Source organism: Mixophyes fleayi, chromosome 6 (assembly GCF_038048845.1).
Source record: "Mixophyes fleayi isolate aMixFle1 chromosome 6, aMixFle1.hap1, whole genome shotgun sequence".
Lineage (NCBI taxonomy): Eukaryota > Metazoa > Chordata > Amphibia > Anura > Limnodynastidae > Mixophyes > Mixophyes fleayi.
The window spans coordinates 174,855,720-174,873,040 of record NC_134407.1 but is presented as its reverse complement, the minus strand read 5'-3'; the positions used below and the strand labels follow the sequence as shown (position 1 = coordinate 174,873,040).

The following is a 17,321-nucleotide window of genomic DNA, read 5'->3' as shown; positions in this document are numbered from 1 at the left end:
TTTTTCCTGGGGTTTCCTGTATAAGCTACCCAGCCAAGTGGGTATGTCCGAGCAGACCGATAGGAAGCTACAAGTCCTCTACTTGCAGCTACCTATTGTCATGTCACACACCCCTAGGACACATGGGCAGTAGGGGGCACTATGCTCTCTACGTGTGGCTCCCTAATGGTCTGTCTATCCTTCCTCACCATTTACTACTAATGTGTCCTACAGTTAATGCCCCATTTGCCCTGTCTATAAGCGGCTCTGGGTTGTATGTATGAACGTTGTGGGACACTCCTCCTTCAGGAGCTCTGTCTATTACCACAGCTTGCCTCCATCGCCCTCTTCACATCCTGACGCCATCTGATCACATGCAGCTCTGTCCTCGCTAACATGATTACACCAGTAGACTGGTCACTGTCTCCCACATGATCTGCCCACTCTTCTCATGACATTTTGTTTGCTATGGTGAACATACCAACTTTTTTTTTAAGCTGAGGGTTGTCCTAATTTGAAATATATCTTACAATAAGAGCAGAAGAACTTCTGTTGAACTCCGCCATTGAGAGGCACATCTGCCAGAAGGAACCAGTTTGAGAGTTATTAGTTAATGCGCTCACCAACTTAATGGTCACATAGTAAGCCGGTTATATGTTTTCTATAAAGGGTTATACTTTGTTGTTGGTCTAATCTCAGCTTTCAACATGTGTTGGTTTATAACAGTGTTGGCTAACCTGTGACACTCCAGGTGTTGTGAAACTACAAGTCCCAGCATTCCCTTCCAGCAATAAGCTGCTATATGTTGGCAAAGCATGCTGGTACTTGTAGTTTCACAAACACCTGGAGTGTCACAGGTTAGCCAACACTGGCTTAGGAGTTATTTACTGTGCTCCTGTTGTCTACACAGCAGGGGACAGACATTTTGTGGGCTGATCTAATATTGATAAGACTGTAGTCTATCAGTTCACTAGGAGCAATGACATAGAAACAGATACAAAATGGCCCGAACCAGTACCAAAGACAATGCTGCCTACCAACACATTAGGAAAAAGTGTCATCACTAAGGTAAAAAGTCACACTGTGATGCCACTGGTTGCTGTTGGTTTAACTGACAAAATGGCTGACTTCACTATTTGTGCTTCAGTGATTTTGTTTTTCCTAGTGAACTGAGTGGCTGTATTCTCATGAAACTTCAGCCATAAAATAGTGGAATAGAGGTGACTTGTGCACTTTATGCCAAATGCAAAAAGGACCGGTCCAAAGCTTTCTTTTCAGTCTCTCATGAGTCAGCTGTCCGATATGGATATATATCAATGCAAATATCTGTATAATGAGGCAGGACTTTTGCTTTATTATGATAGATGTAGGAATTTTGAGTTTCTCACCTTATCTCCTGTTTTCAGGCTAAAAAAAGACTTTAAATATGGCAATAGATTGCCATGAAGGTCAAGGGCAGGTCTCCACCAACACCCTGGATTACCCAGTCAAGCTGTATCAATCTACTGTGGCTGTGAAAAACAAAATGAGTGAAGCAGGAATACTTCACCTACAGGATAAGGACGGACCCTTGGCCAAAGTATTGCTCAATGGGACAGCCACCGAGAGGAATCAGAGCTCCGAGACGTTGATCTCCATCATAGCACAACCAGAGTGTAAGAATTTGATATATTATCCTCTCTATCAGTCAACTGTTCTTGTTTCCCTTTATAGCTTCTATAAGTTCTGTTTCTTCTTGTGTATTTTGGCTGTAAGCTCTCACACGCGGGGCCCTCTCTACCCGTTGTCTCACGCCTGCATCTCCTTGTCTGGACTTGTTCTGTTTTTATGTGCGATCTGTATTTTGTAGCATTTGTAACGCTGACTGTCCATCGCTGCAAAGTTTTGTGGCCTTACGGATAAGGATAATTGCTCCAATAATGACTTACTCCACATAACCTATACCTCCTATGACTACAAGCAACCTGTCATTGTACCATTTTGAATTGCTGTATATTACATTCTAGGTGAGAATAACCAGCAAATATGCCCGAGTTCCCTGGAAGGCCCCCTGTATATCACAGACTCCAAGCAATACAGGTAATACAACTAGTTGATTGCACTAATGAAATATGAGGGTTGCTCTGGCATTGGGCCAATGCTAATTTGTTTACCATAAATTATTTTCTCACACAATAGTAAATAAAAACAAAACTGTCCCGAGCTCGGTGAGACCAATATTCATATTTTCCTTTCATACTAATAATAGTGGTCAGTCTCCTATATTCCTGGCTGATAACTTTCCATTTATTACCAGAATTCCATTTTATGTCTTTGTTGTGGTTCCCCCTGGCCTATAGTTGTGCCCCCTATACACTGTCTGTCTAGGAGCAGCTACTCCTGTAGTCACCATCTATCTTCTCATGATTTATTTACAGTTTAAGTGAATGCATCGAGCACATCCCAAATAATGTGGTGAACTCTACAGAGTGCAAATTGGCACAGCCACCCCATTTTCCAAAAAGCAAAAAAAAGAGGCGGAAAAGGAGTACTAAGAATGACAACCGAATATCAGTCAGAAGAGACCAGACCACTCCAGAGCTAGAGACCCAGGCTCCAGTTCCTGTACAGGTAATTGTCTGTCTGACATCACACGATGCAGGGTATCCAACAACAATCCGAAACTCTGAGGCCGACAAGTTTCCTGAGACAACAGCACCATCTTGTGGTGACCAGCAACAGAAGTCCATGTTTTTCCTGCCATTGTATATATACCCTTTTTGTGGTCTAAAACTTTATTGATGAGACCTGTATTGGTGTCCAAATCTCCATCAGTTTAGCTGATCAGTTTGGCCGCTTTCTATCTAGCCATTAAGAAAAAGTTATGTATGGTGATTAACAACAGCAACCAATCAAATCTGGTCAACCTAGTCATTCAGAAAATCGTTCAAATTACTGTCCGACATCAGCTTAGTGTGTTTTTATATGGAAATCATAAACCATTTGCTGTGTGTTAATACTGCAAATATCTTTCCTCTGCAATCAATATTATTCAACCATATTGTATATGATCAGCCATATAAACGCATCAATATGACGCCCATCGACACCACCAAGATAGAGGAGTTACTGAGATCCCATCGCTTGTCACCAGGCCATGCCCCCGATTTAGTTTTAATCTTCTTTTGCTAAAAAATGTTCCAGCTGTAGCACAAATAGGTACTTTTATCAACCCATTGGTGTATGTAAATAGTGTTTCATTCTTTAAATGTTAGAATGTAATGCCTCTAAAGACCCTCCTCTAACAGCTTAGTGTGAATGGTCTTTAAAACTTATGACCACAGAAATGATAACTTGTTTTCAGGATAATCGCACTTCATTATGATTGAGAATGCATCCACTTTTTAGGCAGTCAGCAACTTTACCAAATACTTTTCTTATTGTTTTTGTGCGATGTCAGGACGATGAGTTCCAGTCAAAACCGTGGGGTACAGACAATACTCCGGACTTCTGCTCTATCCAACGACAAATTGGGTCAAACATTCATTGTACACTTCAGAACACTGAGAAAAAAAGACATTACAAGCTTATCAGTCCATCGCAATCCATTTACCATGTTGGGGCTGGAAAATTACAGCCACCCAACTATCCATATGGATCTAACGATCAACTCAGTGGAATTATTGGTGCCTTAGGGCTAGATGTCTTGGAAGACAAATTTAGCTTACATTGGGGCTACTCCAAGCTCACCAACTCCTGCATGGACTCAAAAACCCAATCTGTGGAAGATGGGGTGTTGTTTGCTCAGAGAGGAAGCGTGAGCAACGGGTTGCCACACAATCTGCGCTCGTTTGCCAAGGCCTGGAAGAATGGTGATGAGGAAGAAGTTGTGGACAATGAAGGCATACTATTCAAAGAGGTATAACAACATGGTACTCATGTTTGTATCGAGTATACTTTTGTAATCACTGACTTATCTATTAAAGATCACATCATTTCCCTATTAGACGTTAATATATACCCAGGCATTCCAGCACGAGGGCACCAGTACTATGGTGCCCAACAATCTCCATAGACTTTACTGTATGGCATAGTTTTAATAAAAACATTTGGCCTGCAAGCAGATTTATAACCTATATGTAGCTTGCTTGGTGTAAGTACTTAGGACAGCACTGATGTAGCCTGTGTATTGTGTGTGTTTGTTTGTTTTTGGGTTTTTTTGCATACTTTTAAATAATGAATTAATAGACATCTTGTAATTTTGGAATTGGAAACCTAAACATTAGTTTATCTGTGCTAAAAAGAACAGTAAAACCATTTTTCTTTAAATTATTTTTAGTTGCTGCACATTTCTAAATCTTGACGTTGTTTCTGTACCAAGCAGTCATGTCTAAATAGTGTCAGTTTATTTTAGTCCCTCCGCAGTGATGCATTTCATGCGCGTATCCAAGAATTAATAATTGTTGCCCGTCCACCCATTGTAAATGTGTCACAAATGCGAGCAGCATTGCAACAAATACATTTCTAATTCTCTGTAGGAGCTGAAGCTGGAGGATTATGAATATAAAGTCAATATCCAGTGGAAGAAGTGTGGAGAAGTATTGGGCAGAGGCGCCTTCGGGGATGTGTTCCTGGGAAGGGACAATAAGTCAGGATTTCAATTTGCAGCCAAAACGGTAAGAATTATGTGTGCACGTGTGGCTGGATAAATACAAGAACAGACCATATAGGTGAGAATGATGTGTGCACGTGTGGCTGGATAAATACAAGAACAGACCATAGAGGTGAGAATGGTGTGTGCACGTGTGGCTGGATAAATACAAGAACAGACCATAGAGGTGAGAATGGTGTGTGCACGTGTGGCTGGATAAATACAAGAACAGACCATATAGGTGAGAATGATGTGTGCACGTGTGGCTGGATAAATACAAGAACAGACCATATAGGTGAGAATGATGTGTGCACGTGTGGCTGGATAAATACAAGAACAGACCATATAGGTGAGATTGATGTGTGCACGTGTGGCTGGATAAATACAAGAACAGACCATATAGGTGAGAATGATGTGTGCACGTGTGGCCGGATAAATACAAGAACAGACCATATAGGTGAGATTGATGTGTGCACGTGTGGCTGGATAAATACAAGAACAGACCATATAGGTGAGATTGATGTGTGCATGTGTGGCTGGATAAATACAAGAACAGACCATATAGGTGAGAATGGTGTGTGCACGTGTGGCTGGATAAATACAAGAACAGACCATATAGGTGAGAATGATGTGTGCACGTGTGGCTGGATAAATAGAAGAACAGACCATATAGGTGAGAATGGTGTGTGCACGTGTGGCTGGATAAATAGAAGAACAGACCATAGAGGTGAGAATGGTGTGTGCACGTGTGGCTGGATAAATAAAAGAACAGACCATATAGGTGAGAATGGTGTGTGCACGTGTGGCTGGATAAATACAAGAACAGACCATATAGGTGAGAATGGTGTGTGCACGTGTGGCTGGATAAATACAAGAACAGACCATATAGGTGAGATTGATGTGTGCACGTGTTTCTGGATAAATACAAGAACAGACCATATAGGTGAGATTGATGTGTGCACGTGTGGCTGGATAAATACAAGAACAGACCATATAGGTGAGATTGATGTGTGCACGTGTGGCTGGATAAATACAAGAACAGACCATAGAGGTGAGAATGGTGTGTGCACGTGTGGCTGGATAAATACAAGAACAGACCATATAGGTGAGATTGATGTGTGCACGTGTGGCTGGATAAATACAAGAACAGACCATATAGGTGAGATTGATGTGTGCACGTGTGGCTGGATAAATACAAGAACAGACCATATAGGTGAGAATGATGTGTGCACGTGTTTCTGGATAAATACAAGAACAGACCATATAGGTGAGATTGATGTGTGCACGTGTGGCTGGATAAATACAAGAACAGACCATATAGGTAAGAATGATGTGTGCACGTGTGGCTGGATAAATACAAGAACAGACCATATAGGTGAGATTGATGTGTGCACGTGTGGCTGGATAAATACAAGAACAGACCATATAGGTGAGAATGGTGTGTGCACGTGTGGCTGGATAAATACAAGAACAGACCATATAGGTGAGAATGATGTGTGCACGTGTGGCTGGATAAATACAAGAACAGACCATAGAGGTGAGAATGGTGTGTGCATGTGTGGCTGGATAAATACAAGAACAGACCATATAGGTGAGAATGGTGTGTGCACGTGTGGCTGGATAAATACAAGAACAGACCATATAGGTGAGAATGGTGTGTGCACGTGTGGCTGGATAAATAGAAGAACAGACCATAGAGGTGAGAATGGTGTGTGCACGTGTGGCTGGATAAATAAAAGAACAGACCATATAGGTGAGAATGGTGTGTGCACGTGTGGCTGGATAAATACAAGAACAGACCATATAGGTGAGAATGGTGTGTGCACGTGTGGCTGGATAAATACAAGAACAGACCATATAGGTGAGATTGATGTGTGCACGTGTTTCTGGATAAATACAAGAACAGACCATATAGGTGAGATTGATGTGTGCACGTGTGGCTGGATAAATACAAGAACAGACCATATAGGTGAGATTGATGTGTGCACGTGTGGCTGGATAAATACAAGAACAGACCATAGAGGTGAGAATGGTGTGTGCACGTGTGGCTGGATAAATACAAGAACAGACCATATAGGTGAGATTGATGTGTGCACGTGTGGCTGGATAAATACAAGAACAGACCATATAGGTGAGATTGATGTGTGCACGTGTGGCTGGATAAATACAAGAACAGACCATATAGGTGAGATTGATGTGTGCACGTGTGGCTGGATAAATACAAGAACAGACCATATAGGTGAGAATGGTGTGTGCACGTGTGGCTGGATAAATACAAGAACAGACCATATAGGTGAGAATGATGTGTGCACGTGTGGCTGGATAAATAGAAGAACAGACCATAGAGGTGAGAATGGTGTGTGCATGTGTGGCTGGATAAATACAAGAACAGACCATATAGGTGAGAATGGTGTGTGCACGTGTGGCTGGATAAATAGAAGAACAGACCATAGAGGTGAGAATGGTGTGTGCACGTGTGGCTGGATAAATAAAAGAACAGACCTTATAGGTGAGAATGGTGTGTGCACGTGTGGCTGGATAAATACAAGAACAGACCATATAGGTGAGAATGGTGTGTGCACGTGTGGCTGGATAAATACAAGAACAGACCATATAGGTGAGATTGATGTGTGCACGTGTTTCCGGATAAATACAAGAACAGACCATAGAGGTGAGAATGGTGTGTGCATGTGTCGCTGGATAAATACAAGAACAGATTATAGAGGTGAGAATGGTGTGTGTACGTGTGGCTGGATAAATACAAGAACAGACCATAGAGGTGAGAATGATGTGTGCACGTGTGGCTGGATAAATACAAGAATAGACCATAGAGGTGAGAATGGTGTGTGCACGTGTGGCTGGATAAATACAAGAACAGACCATATAGGTGAGATTGATGTGTGCACGTGTGGCTGGATAAATACAAGAACAGACCATATAGGTGAGATTGATGTGTGCACGTGTTTCCGGATAAATACAAGAACAGACCATAGAGGTGAGAATGGTGTGTGCATGTGTCGCTGGATAAATACAAGAACAGATTATAGAGGTGAGAATGGTGTGTGTACGTGTGGCTGGATAAATACAAGAACAGACCATAGAGGTGAGAATGATGTGTGCACGTGTGGCTGGATAAATACAAGAATAGACCATAGAGGTGAGAATGGTGTGTGCACGTGTGGCTGGATAAATACAAGAACAGACCATATAGGTGAGATTGATGTGTGCACGTGTGGCTGGATAAATACAAGAACAGACCATATAGGTGAGATTGATGTGTGCACGTGTGGCTGGATAAATACAAGAACAGACCATATAGGTGAGAATGGTGTGTGCACGTGTGGCTGGATAAATACAAGAACAGACCATATAGGTGAGAATGATGTGTGCATGTGTGGCTGGATAAATAGAACAGACCATAGAGGTGAGAATGGTGTGTGCATGTGTGGCTGGATAAATAAGGGAACAGACCATATAGGTGAGAATGGTGTGTGCACGTGTGGCTAGATAAATACAAGAACAGACCATATAGGTGAGAATGATGTGTGCACGTGTGGCTGGATAAATAGAAGAACAGACCATAGAGGTGAGAATGGTGTGTGCACGTGTGGCTGGATAAATAAAAGAACAGACCATAGAGCTGAGAATGGTGTGTGCACGTGTGGCTGGATAAATACAAGAACAGACCATATAGGTGAGAATGGTGTGTGCACGTGTGGCTGGATAAATAGAAGAACAGACCATAGAGGTGAGAATGGTGTGTGCACGTGTGGCTGGATAAATAAAAGAACAGACCATATAGGTGAGAATGGTGTGTGCACGTGTGGCTGGATAAATACAAGAACAGACCATATAGGTGAGATTGATGTGTGCACGTGTTTCTGGATAAATACAAGAACAGACCATAGAGGTGAGAATGGTGTGTGTACGTGTGGCTGGATAAATACAAGAACAGACCATATAGATGAGAATGGTGTGTGCACGTGTGGCTGGATAAATACAAGAACAGACCATATAGGTGAGAATGGTGTGTGCACGTGTGGCTGGATAAATAGAAGAACAGACCATAGAGGTGAGAATGGTATGTGCACGTGTGGCTGGATAAATACAAGAACAGACCATAGAGGTGAGAATGGTGTGTGCACGTGTGGCTGGATAAATACAAGAACAGACCATAGAGGTGAGAATGGTGTGTGCACGTGTGGCTGGATAAATACAAGAACAGACCATATAGGTGAGAATGATGTGTGCACGTGTGGCTGGACAAATACAAGAACATACCATAGAGGTGAGAATGGTGTGTGCACGTGTGGCTGGATAAATACAAGAACAGACCATAGAGGTGAGAATGGTGTGTGCACGTGTGGCTGGATAAATACAAGAATAGACCATATATCTGATGCCTATTTGTGTCTGATTTAGTCTCCAGATCCTTACCTTTGTTGTTAACCCCTTGCCTACACAAGCTGTTTTCTAAATCTGATATAATAAGCCTACCAATTTATTAGAAGTTAGTGACAACATTGTGAGCTGTGTGCCACATGCCCAGTACCCAGTGAATTGATGGGCTCTATTCTAGTGAGTTTAGCCCACAAAGTGGCAGCCTCCTCTGCGTATAGATATGGGTCCACTTTAGGGACTCATTCATACCACTTGTCAGCCACTAGTAATGCCTGAGAGCCAAGTAAAAATAGGATGAATGGATTCTTACAGGCTCGTTCTTGCAGTTGTGATCCAAGATTGTATCCCTGTGTTTAAAAATTTAGAATGCAGCATTGCTTATTTGTCATGCGTTAACGTACAATAGATCGCATTGGTGAAAACACCACCCACCAAAAGCGCATGGAAAACTCATTAAAATGCATCTAAAGTCTGTGTTCATTTTTAGTCATCCCATTTTCCCATCGTCTGTGTGTGCACGAGCTCTCTTACCAGCACATATTGCCATCAACATATAGAAGCTTGTGTATTAATGAGCTGATGTACCTGGCATAACAGAATTGCTTATACTTTATATGATAAGTCCTTTGCAGATTTGTTTTGTTAAAAGTCCATATATCCTATTTGTACTTCTTCTTCATTCACCCAGCAACTGCAGCACGTTATGTGCCCAATGTCATCGGCTTAAATATCTTCTTTTTTTTTTGCCGATATTTGCCATTAGTAAAACCTAACCATTATATACTGCTAGATAGTTTATGTAACGATCTATTAGAGATGGGATATGGGGGATATATGCAGAATAGACCTTTTGAGCCAATTTTGCCCATATAATAAAAAGTGCACAATGGTGGACTTATTCTTTAACAAAATCTGCACAGCACGCTCTGTCCCATCCCTTTGCTGATAGCAACACTTGGCACAGACTGACTGTGTGACAAACTTGTGGTAAAAATAAATTGTACAGAAAGGTCAATCCATGGACAGGGACATGTCCAGAATCGTCACTGCAGTATTGCAACGTAATAACTTATGTTAAGCTTTGTTAATTGGTTGTAAATCATAATCTTGTAAGGTAAATATAGGACAAGAGATGTTATTGTAAATATGTAACTGTTGGAAATAAGCCCCATCTCCACTTACTTTAATAGACAACCTACCGCTCATTCCTCTTCTAGATTCACATTGACAAATTTCGACCCCAGGAGTTGACATGCTGTCTTTCTGTTGATTCTGAAAGAATACTCCCCGTGTATGGGGCAGTCCGAGAAGGACCCTGGATCACTGTGTTCATGAAGCTGATCAATGGTAAATCCTGTGATTATCGGTAGCACCATATTTTATCAAACGCTATAAGTAATTCCAAAAGAATACTAGGGCTTAAAACCAGGACACATTGTTGCCTTAAGACTGTGCTCGTTTCCCACAAGTATTTTTTTAATTAATTTAGAACTGTTAACAAAGACCAATTTGATCACCGATGCACTAAACACTGCCATATTTATGTTAAAAGATTTTCCCATTAATTTGCTATTCTTCTTGTGACAGGCGGTACTTAGCCACCTGTTGCTCAATACTCTCGCCCTACTAGGTATTCCCATCTAAACCAGATTCTATTCTCTGTATCCACCCCAACAGTCCAGATTTTACAAGGACAATCCCAATTTCTGCAGATGAAAATAGATGGGGCTTTGTGATTTGGAGACGTGCTAAGTGTGTCAGGGATGTGGTGGAACATGTCATGATTTACAAATTAGGAATTTTAGGGAGTTATAGTTTTGTAAAATGAGGAATTGTCTTGTTTGGCAGGGAGTGTAACAACTTGTAATATCCGTTTTCAGGAGGATCTCTGGGCCAGCTGATCAGAAGAAGTGGCTACCTAACAGAGGACAGAGCCATGTATTACATGGCACAAGCTCTGCATGGGTTAAAACATCTTCATGCTGCCAATGTGGTACATGGGGATATAAAAGGTAAGTTCCACATTTTAGTGTAAGACTCTCCCTTTATTTTTACAGCTGTGAGACATCGGCCCACTCTTACTTGATCTTCGCCCTTCACTCATGATCTTCTGTTTCCATCTAACCATACTGTCTCTTTACAGCTGACAATGTACTCCTGTCTGAGGACGGTAAGACTGTGTACTTGTGTGATTTTGGACACGCTGCACATCTCCCTCCCGGCAAATCCAAGATACAGCTGTTGACAGGTGGGTGACCATGCCGGGCAATGACCAGGTCTCTGTGGAATAATGCATTTTTGCCTCTTTCAGAAAGCAAGTACTGCACTTGTGAACTGCAACCTGATCGGTTACTATTTAACCAACGCACCCTTGCTTTATTCATTAAATCACAAAAATGCTGGCATTGTATAAAACATAAAATTAATATAACCTCCACACGGTGTATTGGTGGTTAGGAGAGTTTTGGAGGTTAGGAGGGTATTTTGCACGTTTTAAATTTTTGTGAGGTTATAGGGTCTAATGGACAGTTAGTAGAATATATACTTCATCTTCATTTGTGGGATCAAAAGAACACAATGTGCTACAGGGTGCAGGGAAGGAATGTAGAAGGTTCTTTGTCATGAAAGAGGATACGATTTCATATCTGATCTGATCAATCTTGTCCTTGAAGGCGAAACCAAGACATTGGGCATTAATGGTAGTCGGAGGGGTTGGTGTGGGTGGGTTGAAAATAGATTTAAACACATTACAGAGGCGTTTGGGTTTAGATGTCTGAGTGTAGATTAGAGACTGAAAGTTTGTTTGTTTTGCAGTATTCAGAGCGTGTGTAAAGTGTATCTGAAACCACTTAAAGTGCAGTTGCTAGGATTTGGTGGTGTGGTTGAGTCAGATCAGGAATGGAGACTGTAGAAACTGGGGTGAGGCGTTGTTGTAGAGAGGTGGAGAGTTGTTGATATTTAATAGATCTTAGAATTCTGTGGATATGAGGAATCTTGGGAGAGTTCAACAGCAGATAGGTTAAAGTATTGGAGGAGAGCTTGTAGGTGATAAAGTGATGATCTGAGAGGGGGGAAAAGTGTTAAAGAAATCAGAAACTGAACATAGTGTAGAGAAAACAAGATCAAGGCAGTGGCCATCCTGGTAAGTAGCAGTCAGTCCATTGGGATAGGCCAAGGGGGAGGAATAGTTTGGAGGCACAAGGAGAATATGGATAATCAATGGTGATGTTGAATACCCCAAGCTGTATATCTTGATACATACCTATAGGCAGCGTAATACCATTCCTTTCAATAAATAGCTTTAACTCAAACCTGGTTAAACGGAGGAATTTGTATTAAATCTATCGAATTATAATTTGTTCTAGATCAAGTCATAAAAATGTAAACCTTTCAGATACTGTTGAAGATGCTTATATTAAATATAACTATGATAACATTAACTTGACATCTTAAGGGAGTAATTGTGTAATTGTGCTTATTGTGTCACTACAGGTGACTATGTCCTGGGTACCGAGACGCACATGGCCCCAGAGATAGTGCGCGGGGATCCCTGCGACGCAAAACTAGACGTGTGGAGTGCATGTTGCATGCTCCTCCACATGCTGAACGGCTGGCATCCGTGGAGCCGCACACACGCTGCACCCTTGTGTCTGAAGGTCAGTATGTTACTGTATATCTGTAAAAGTAACAGCAATAACCCAAGTAATATGCCAGCAACGTTTCTTATAGATCATGCAAAATATAATTCCATGCAATTCTCTTTGCAGATTGCTACAGAACCGCCACCGTTGCAGGAGATCCCCCCCAGCTGTCATGCGCTAACTCGGAATCTATTAGTGGCTGGATTACAGAAAGATCCAAGTATTAGAGCCGCAGCAGCGGATCTCCTGGAAAAAGTGGATGTTGCACTCACTAAAAGTAAGCACACCTCTCTGCACCTCTTGTCATTGGAAGGTACAGTCAGAGAGGGGTGGTAGTGTATGAAACTGCAACCAGTGGTAAAGAGTAAGAGCCAGCACCTTATATAGCTGATGGGGGGTGTCTCTCCACTGGAGTAAAACTTAGGGGTAGGGACTAGCTAAATGCCAAAGAGCATCACACCTTCAAAACCTGACCATATATTGGTAGATCCTTTTATGCCCAGAGATGCGGATACAAGAAGAAGTCTAGTCACAGATTTACGGTTTAAAGCTGCAGAACTAGAAAAAACTAAATTTGAAGGTGGTATATAACAGTAACATAAATAATGGAAATGATGTTTAATTTCAAATTCAGAAGTCAGTAATTTAAACTTCTGCCATTAAACATTAACGTTAACTAAACACAAGCTGATTTTCTCATCTATCACAAGTGTGTACAATAATTCGGCCCACATGGAATCATCAAATCAATCCTATTGGGATTTTGGATCAGGGCTGTTTGGGTTTTCACCTGAGCTCAAATTGGCCAGAAAACATGTTATTCAGGACGAATTTATAATCCTATCAAAGCATACACACACACCCAGTCAAAAGCTCACCTGGCTCCAGATTTATTCCAAGTGGCAACAGCAGCAGGACCAAAAGGGTTCCACAAAACATAACTTCTATTTCATCAATGAAGTATAAAACATACTAGCATGAGTTCAGTTTATTTCCTAACCAGTTTCATGGGTCCTGCTCGTTTCCTCAGAGATCCAGCTTTCTTGTTGTGAGAGTCAGATCTGCAATTTACAAAGCAGTTAGACCAATAAAGAAAACACTACACACTTTAATTAACATGTTTTTTTTCTAGTGGGAGGTCTGAAATTTCCATACAACTCGGAATACAGAGAACCCCGGAAGTTCCCTGATGTTTCCAAAGAAGGACCAGAGGTAGCTCACCTCAAATCCAAGATGTTGGCTCCAGACCCTGGGGCTGTGCTGAGCCAACATATGAAGGAGATAACAGAAGAACCTTCTTTCACACAGAGTGTGGAACAAGCCAGAATCTCATGTGAAATGGAGATTGAACGTTTAGAAATAGGTTAGTTAAAAATCTGTAAATTGGGACTGTTCTATTTTACAGCTAAAATTAAACAGAGTGTAATACAGGGAAACCTCAGAAGTATGAATATTCTACTTCAGCCTGCTAGGGCGAGAGTGAACTGTCCACTTCATATTTATCAATTTATCATTTCACTAGGAACTAGTGATATCACCGAGACATGACGCATTCAGTGATGTCACTAGTTCCTAGTAAATTGATAGGCCAAATAGGATTCACAGGCAGTTTGAATCCCCTGATGTTGAATATAAAGCATTGGGGCATGTAGAGGGCTTTTTGCTGGTTGTCCATGACGACCAGAAAAAGAATTATAATAATTTTGCCTATTACAGGTACATATTGACACTTGTATCTTGAGAAGTAAAGTTGGTAATAAGTTTATGTCCCTGTCATAGTGGCTATAAATAACTAATGTCTTGATTGCGAAATGTAAGTGACATCAGAGCAATGTAGTTGTGCCCATGTGTGCTGCAATTTTGTCAGCCAATAGGGTTGTAATCCTGATCAACATGTGACGTGGATCATACATCTGTCGACCAGAGTGGCCGGACCACATCTGACAATATATGTCTGACCACACTAGCTCTGCCCTTTACTATCTGGCTGTGTATATACGTGTACGGTCACATTTGACCAAAATCCATTTGCTGGACAGTTGTTCTGAGTGGCTGGATCACTCCTGTGTTTGGGCAACTTTTTAAAAGGCATATTCACTTTGAACAGAGGAATATCCCTGTTCAAGTCCATTCTTCATAACAATACAATTATATTGCAATAAGTCCAATAAAGAAATAACCTAGCATTTTTCATTTCTGGGATCTGCTGAAACCACCATTCTATTTTATTTATATTAAGTGTATAACAGTTGTCAGTCTTAGCTGGGTTGTCTCGTCATTGTGATTGACGGCCCTTAATCTACTTATTGATCTATTGAACAAATGGGAGGTCTGGGAATTCTAATAAACATAGAGATGGCTAATTGGTGGGTGTGTTACCTTTGTGACTATATAGGAAAGTCCTGGGGGTATATTTACTAAACTGTTGGTTTGAAAAAGTGGAGATGTTGCCTATAGCAACCAATCAGATTCTAGATGTCATTTTGTAGAATACACTAAATAAATAAAAGCTAGAATCTGATTGGTTGCTGTAGGCAACATCTCTACTTTTCCAAATCCGCAGTTTAGTTAATCTAGCCCCAGGTCTTTGTTCTGGTTCTGTAATTACCCAAGTAAATATAGTATCATGAGAAACGGCAGCATAGAGTTTTTTTATTAAGTTACAAAGGTAAAATTTCTTTTTATAAAACCAATACATGAATTGTCTTAGCTGTTACCACAATGGAGACCTTTTGTAACGGGATGCCACTGCTTTTCTTGATGTATACACGCTAAACCATTAACATCTTGGCATTTATTGGTCCCAAAGCTGTGAGGTAGGATGTCCCAACAATTGCTTTAAACATTACTCTACTTTCTGCAGACCTGTATATGGAGAACCTCTCCCAACCGTTCTCTTTAGAGGACCAGCAACAAATGTTCTTGAGTGACCACAACATGGAGCGTCTGCACAGCTTCAAGGTACAAATAAAAGTGATTTACGTCTTATAAACAATGGGTACAAACAAAATGAACTTGGAAGGACAGCAACAGTGGGAAGCAAAAAAAAGAAAACAGGGGGGGATAGGGAAACACAGATTTGCAGCACAACCATTCTTACACTTCTTATTACTTCTCTCTTTTGTAGGACTCTATGACTACTTTGGACACTAAAAGTTCAGGGATCCATTCATGGGACAGCCAGATGGAACCATGGAGCTTACAAAGTGATTCCTTGTTCAGCGGAGGAATCACAACCACCCCCAGTTGGTTCAATGGTAAGTTCGCGCCAGGAGAATTTCCTTTAAAGACATAGGGCCTGATTCATTAAGGATCTTAACTTAAGAAACTTCTTATTTCAGTCTCCTGGACAAAACCATGTTACAATGCAAGGGGTGCAAATTAGTTTTCTGTTGTGCACATAAGTTAAATACTGACTGTTTTTTCATGTAGCACACACATATCAACTTTAAATTTCAGTGTACAAATAAGCTATCAAGTATTTGTGTGCTACATGAAAAAACATTCAGTATTTAACTTATGTGCAAAACAGAAAACTAATTTGCACCCCTTGCATTGTAACATGGTTTTGTCCAGGAGACTGAAATAAGAAGTTTCTTAAGTTAAGATCCTCAATGAATCAGGCCCATAAAGTATCCAGATCCAGACTTGGCTAGTGTATTCAGACTTGGTTAGCCTATAGTAAAGACTGGCAATATCATAATATTGCATTGACTATATTATATAAACCAGGATTTCTCAACCTATAGTACAGCTACCCCAAGAGGTACCTTTTAAAATACACTTGTGATATACTATTTTTAGGCATGGTATATATATATATATATCTTGATAGAACAGTGCTAGGCTGTCTGATACATATTACTTCTGTTACCTTCATTACCCTTAATCTCAGGAATAAGTTAACACATTACATTTAATGAAAGAGAGAGACCTCTCTGTCTGCAATAACATATCCGCAGATATTGTAATATAATATAAATGTGTTACAAACTATAATGAATAAATCTTCTGGATGACCAGATTTTCCACCAGCTTTTGAACAGCTGGAACAGTCACTGTTGAATCCTGCAGAGAAGTTACCATTTGTCACCCTGTCCAGTTTGTTGTATTTATTGTAGCCCCTGATAGAGAATGTCAGGTTGTATGTGTAAGTGCAAACAAAAAGGACAAAGTAGGGCGTCCATGTGGTGCAGGCTACACGTCCCCCCTCCCCTGATCTCAGACCACCCTGCATTGTGCTGAGAAGGAGGTCGTGTGATGGGGACACTGGGCAACAAAGTTCAGTCTTATTTTCTGTTTTATGACCAGAAGAGCTTCACCTGTCGCCCCATCTGTCAAGAAGAGCTGGGGCTATGGGGTAAGCTTGGCGGGTCATAAAGCAGAGAATAAGAGCTGGGGCTAAGGGGAAAAAGCTGAGAAAATGACAGATGACGACTGAAGCAGGAAGGAGCTGTGAGCCGCAGGTGAAGGGTCAGAGGGCCGCTGGTTTCTCATCACTGTCATAGATTCTGACCTTTTTAATGTGTATTTCAGGTGTCAAAGTTAAACTGCAGACGTTCAGTGGGGAGATGCTGCACATCTGGGAGTCCGGCAGGACAAAGCTGGGAGATCTGGCTGTGGGAATCAGCAGTCAGGTAAGAGGGGAGAACCCAGCAGGCTCTACTGAC

The 17,321-nt window shown here is 41.2% G+C and overlaps 1 protein-coding gene across 4 annotated transcripts in view; it reads left to right on the top strand.

Annotated features, from left to right (window-relative positions):
* MAP3K14 (mitogen-activated protein kinase kinase kinase 14) overlaps positions 1–17,321 on the top strand; it is a 61,468-nt gene that overhangs the window by 39,916 nt on the left and 4,231 nt on the right. For all 4 annotated transcript variants that reach the window (XM_075177355.1, XM_075177352.1, XM_075177353.1 and 1 more), the window contains exons 2-15: positions 1,386–1,634; positions 1,986–2,058; positions 2,397–2,589; positions 3,419–3,877; positions 4,497–4,634; positions 10,228–10,357; positions 10,891–11,022; positions 11,154–11,258; positions 12,503–12,666; positions 12,778–12,928; positions 13,784–14,014; positions 15,515–15,612; positions 15,779–15,908; positions 17,188–17,288. In XM_075177355.1, the coding sequence (XP_075033456.1) occupies positions 1,406–1,634; positions 1,986–2,058; positions 2,397–2,589; positions 3,419–3,877; positions 4,497–4,634; positions 10,228–10,357; positions 10,891–11,022; positions 11,154–11,258; positions 12,503–12,666; positions 12,778–12,928; positions 13,784–14,014; positions 15,515–15,612; positions 15,779–15,908; positions 17,188–17,288 (2,334 nt within the window). In that variant the 5' untranslated portion in view covers positions 1,386–1,405. The remainder of the gene's footprint in view (positions 1–1,385; positions 1,635–1,985; positions 2,059–2,396; positions 2,590–3,418; positions 3,878–4,496; positions 4,635–10,227; positions 10,358–10,890; positions 11,023–11,153; positions 11,259–12,502; positions 12,667–12,777; positions 12,929–13,783; positions 14,015–15,514; positions 15,613–15,778; positions 15,909–17,187; positions 17,289–17,321) is intronic.